The following is a 5,248-nucleotide window of genomic DNA, read 5'->3' as shown; positions in this document are numbered from 1 at the left end:
CTAGCCCGATCCGTCCTTATCACTTTAGTGCGTGCGGTAGCTATTGTTATAGTATACCGTCTAGGATATAGTATCGTGGCTAGCCACCATGGTGGCTAGTTATCCGGTCTTCCTAGGACTATTAGTCTGAGCTAGCGTTTATCTTTTCTTCGGCTATCTATAGTCTCGTGCCACATATCCTGTACGGTCGCAGTTGAAACACTTTCCTATAAAAGGTTTTTTACCTAAGGGCGGTGGTCGCCCTTTTTACGATCGCTGCTTATTAAAACGTCCTAGACGTCTCTCCGTGGCGTTAAGGTCTATAGGTTAGAGCCTATAGTAGGGTTACTTGTTTTTAGGAGTTAGGGGGTCTCGTCTACCCACCGCGACTAGTGCGTTTTAATATTTCTTTTCCATACATTATTTGTATAGCCGGTTATTAATGTGAATTAATACATCGATTATGTCTTATAACTTCTTAGGTCTTTCCCCTCTAATAATATCATCCTTAACGTCGTCTTTCAATCCTCAATAGTACTACGCGGTTAGGGTGTGGTTGTCCTAATTCGTGGTGGCGGCTAGCCCTTAAAACTAAGAGGCGTAGGCGGCTGTAGCCCCCACCTACCTTAGGCTTATTAATTCTCGTTCTGTAGTACGTTCTTCGTTAATATCTCTAAATACTCGGCCGATCTTTACTTTAAACGTTTTCTAATTGCTAAATATTACCTTAGTCTTATCGTTCCTATTAGCTGCTCTAACTTCTAGGAAGTCCTTAAGAAACGGTTGGATCTATCTGAATGCCTTTCCGCGTAAGTAGGTGGTAGTAAACATCACCTCACTTTCTGTTTGGAAACGCTCCTAGTAATGCTAGATGTAGAGGTTGTATTAGAGAAGGAACATGTTAAGTTCTCCTCATTCTCTGTAATATTTATTTGGGGTCTTAACTTTAACGCTCTTCTTTTTAATAGTAACGGTTGGTGCCGTACCTCTAATAGATCTACTAGTAGATATAGTTGACTCTTAGGTACTCTATAAGGGTGGTGCTTAAAGTGTAACGAGGGTTACCTTACGATAATAGAAGTTACTATAAAGGCTGGGGTCCTAATTAAGGAGAGAGGGAGTAGTGCTAAGAGATAGTTAATAAGGTGAGGATTAATATTACATAGTAAGATTAGATTAAGTTATAAAGAATACTAGATTCTTATTTAAGTTAAGCACCCTATTCTAATAAACGAGAATGGTGCCTCCTATATACTACCTAGTGCCATCCGCGGCTAGCTATAGCTAGTAGTGCTAGTACTACTATCCTCTACTAGCCTTACTATCTATCCCTAATCACGTGGTTCTTACTACTAGTAGTAGCTAGCAGTCACGTGGTGGCTAGCCTGTGCTAGCTATTATTCGGCCTCATACCGGCGGCGCCGGTCCTATCCTATAAGGTTGTAACAGTATATAATTATAATAAAATTATAAAAGAAATAGATACTTAATAAATTCTATAATAAGTTTAGAGAATAGAAGTAATATAGTAACTACTATCTAGAATATTGATTATCTATTATACTAGTTTACTCTTTATAGTATTTACTTTATTATATAAATATATTTTTTTTTTTTTTTTACTAATAGCTAATTTATTCTATTTACTTTATAGAACTATAGCAAATTACTCTATAGCTAGTTCTATAACCTAAACTATAGATATTTACTAGTTTAGAATATTATAAATATAGATTCTAATATATAAATATAACTAGTAATAATAAAATTATCTCTTACTAATATCTTTATTTCTTTATTCTTACTAGAGTTTAATTTAACTTTATTATTTTATAGACGCTTATCTAGAACTCTGTAATAGGTAGTTATAGGAAGAATTTAGAAAATTCGTGTAACTATCGTCCGCTGAAGCATCTAAGGTATATAGAAAGGCTTCTTTCCGTCTCAGGCTGTACGAGCCGCTTTGTAGACGCGCCTTAGTCGGTTTTTAAAGCTAAGCTCTGCTTTTCGTCTTAGTACTAGATTAGCCGGAATTCCTTCATATCCTTCTCCTTGTGGCTGGCTGATAATACCAAAGCGTCGGGGACAAGAGCCTTCTCGAACGAGAATATGCACCTGCAGTACTAACAGCCATCCGAGGCCTCAGCCGTACATCTATTCAGATCGGGCAGGGACTTACAGCCCGTTTCAGCAAATGTGTGGAGGTGGAGCGATGCTAAGCCGAACTGTCGATGAGCCAGTGCGCGTGCATAGAAGGCGCTAAGAACAAACGTAGACAAAACAGAGGAAGATTCCGTCGGTCGGGAGCTTTTGAGTGAGATGTTGTAATGGGCTGAATGTAACGATTGCACTGGGAGGTTGCGGCAAGGGTAGCCAGACTGCCTTGGCAGCGCTTGTTGATGGAATGGTTTTGTTTCCGGAAAATGTGCATCAGGAAAGCGAGATATCGTTTCCAGACAGCCTGGTGCCATGCCGTGTTCTGTATGTCTCGGCATGGTAAAGGTTGGCGAGCGACTCGTCCAGTGACTCTGATTGAGAGGATCCTGTAAGACATTGTTCAGCCTTCGCCTCGCCCTGCTCCGCTTGGCGCGTGTAAGGCTTTTGCGATTTCCCACCTTCAGCTCCACGGCCCAGGCGAAGAGGCTGGTAGCTGGAAAATTATACGCTCAGCCGTTCCTGGGCAGCTGGGTGAGGGGCTCTGTGGAAAAACATAAATTAAAGAGGGCAGTCTAATACCTACTCTATCCGCATTCACACCCACCTGCAAAGCGTTAAAGACATCTTTAGCAATTCATTGATCATGTGTTCAATCACCATCAACGGTAACAGGCTTGACCTGCCGGCACAAGCTCCTAGCCTTCAGCTTCAAAACAATCAGCCCGGCCTTCATAATCTTGGCGAACAGGCTGAAGACGCATCGAACTCCAACTACATCCTCGTTCAGACGAAGGGAAAGCCTCTAAAAGGCCCTGAGAAGCAAGAACTGCTCAATCTGGGCGTGAATATCGAGGAGTACGTCGGTGAGAACACTTACCTTTGCGGCTACAAGCCCACCGACCTCAATGTCATACGCTCCCTCGACTACGTCAACTACGCAAATGTTTATCAGCCCAGCTGTGTCGTGGAGGCAGAGTTGAAAGAAGCGGAAGCGGAGACCAAGCTCTCTGTGGAGGTTATCCTGCATGACGATGTTGAAGACGACGACGACTTGAGAGGGCAGCTTGCCAAAGCGGCGCACGTGGAAGTGGATGCAGTGACTATCGCGCATGGCAGGGCTCATTTGGAAGTTGCCAAGGAACAACTGAACGGTCTTGCCGCGGTAGACGCCGTAAGATACATTAATTCCAGTCCTGAACCGCGGCTATTCAACGATGTCGCTCGAAGCATCCTCAAAGCGGACGTCGTCATCAACGATACTCCCTATAAGGGCGAAGGTCAAATAGTTGCTGTTGCAGACAGTGGTTTTGACATCGGAGAGAAAGCAGGCTGCCACTACGCATTTGAGGGGCGGGTGAAGGAGCTTCACGATCGTGGTCGTCCGGGACTCACCAATGACATAACTGGGCATGGCACTCATGTCTGCGGTTCCGTCCTCGGTGTTGGCGACTCTCCTGAGAACGGAGGGCTCATTGAGGCGCCAGCCTCGGCGGCAACGTTGGTTATGCAATCAATCTTCTCCGGATGGGTCGTAGTCAACGGAGGTCGCGTAGCAAGGCTGGAAGGGATAAGAGCGTATGAAAACTTATTTCAGGAGGCGTACGACGACGGCGCCCGAATCCATACTAACTCCTACGGTAGCGGGCCAGGAGCGTACGAAGGAGGAGCCGCTGATGCCATTGATCAGTTCTTGTGGGATCACAAGGATATGGTCGTACTTTTCGCAGCTGGGAACGGCGGAGTGGATGTGGATGGCAGCGGAGGCATCGATCTTGGGTCAATCAGTCGCGAAGCCTCCGCAAAGAATTGCATCGCAGTCGGCGCTTCGGAGAATCACAGGCCAAACATCAAGCGCCCGCAGGCAAGACCGTACACGTGGGGCGATCTCCACAGGGTTAAATTCCCATCATCTCCTATCAAAAACGACCATATGGCGAATGATCCGGACGGCATGGCTGCATTTAGCAGCCGCGGTCCAACAAGAAACGGCAGATACAAACCAGACGTGGTTGCACCTGGTACTGCGATCCTCTCCGCACGCTCTAGTGTTGTTGACCATTCCGACGACCAGTTTTGGGGCGTTTCGGATGATCCTCGTTGGTGGTACAGCGCAGGGACAAGTATGGCCTGCCCTCTGGTTGCAGGATGCTGTGCCGTGCTCCGCGAAACCCTTGTTAAAAACGGCGTCAAGAAGCCTTCAGCTGCACTTATCAAAGCCTTACTCCTCAACGGAGCGGTCGATATCCCGGGACAATACACCCCCAAAGAAGACGGGCCATCACCCAACAACAACTCCGGCTTCGGGCGGGTGAACCTCCAGGACTCTGTTATCATTCCTGAAGCGAAGAACGCAGGATTTAGCGAGGGAGCACGCCCCTTGTTAGACGACGAAGAGTTCAATTTCTCCATCTCTGTTCCCAGCGCGAACAGTGCCGGGCAGTCCAGTAAACTCAAAGTCACCCTTGTTTGGACTGATCCTCCGGGTGCCAAATTGCAGAATGATCTGGACCTGACAGTTACTGCACCGGAAGGGACGGAGCGGCACGGAAACATGGGCGAGATGCCGGGTTTCGACCGCGTCAACAACGTTGAGCAAGTTGCATGGTCTGGAGTCTTGGCGGGTCAGTACAGCATCAAGGTGCGCGCGGAGCGCATCGTGAGACATCAGCAGCCGTTCGCGGTCGCCTGGCGAGTGTATTAAACTTTAGAAGCTGCAGAATGTACGCCGGACTGAGGATATTAACAGAACAGTTGCTGAAGGACGGTTTGTTAGTACGGACACAGGTGGCTAGGATGAAGCTAATGTCGCTTTTTCCTCGCGTTAGTTTAATCGACTACTACTACTTATCGGCATGCAATTTTTTTTACGGCCTTAAAGTTCGGCTATAATTGGTGTCGTATTTCGCGGACTTCCAAAGTGTAGCAGTTACATATGTATAATAGTTATTATGCCTCTCGATCTTTTATTCAGAGTTTGTATCTATAAAAGAAAGATTCATAGTCTAAAAGTTGCAAAACAATGAAATTATTACTTATATAATCTGAAGAAGATGCGATTTATCCTACATCCTTGCTTTTCTCTTTTGTAGCGGGCAAAATTACCTCTTAAGGC

At 45.8% G+C, this 5,248-nt stretch overlaps 1 protein-coding gene across 1 annotated transcript; it reads left to right on the top strand.

The window, feature by feature from the left end:
• Positions 1 to 2,779: 2,779 nt before the first annotated feature.
• W97_09349 (uncharacterized protein) lies at positions 2,780 to 4,837 on the top strand (the record flags this gene model as incomplete). The annotated part of the gene is made up of 1 exon (XM_007787210.1): positions 2,780 to 4,837. The coding sequence occupies one exon, from the start codon at positions 2,780 to 2,782 to the stop codon at positions 4,835 to 4,837; it is 2,058 nt and encodes a 685-aa protein (XP_007785400.1).
• Between the last annotated feature and the right edge of the window lie 411 nt (positions 4,838 to 5,248).

This window comes from Coniosporium apollinis (genome assembly GCF_000281105.1).
Source record: "Coniosporium apollinis CBS 100218 chromosome Unknown supercont1.122, whole genome shotgun sequence".
In the NCBI taxonomy this organism is placed as follows: domain Eukaryota; kingdom Fungi; phylum Ascomycota; class Dothideomycetes; genus Coniosporium; species Coniosporium apollinis.
Note: the sequence above shows the minus strand (reverse complement) of the source record. Positions and strands in the feature narration are given on the sequence as shown.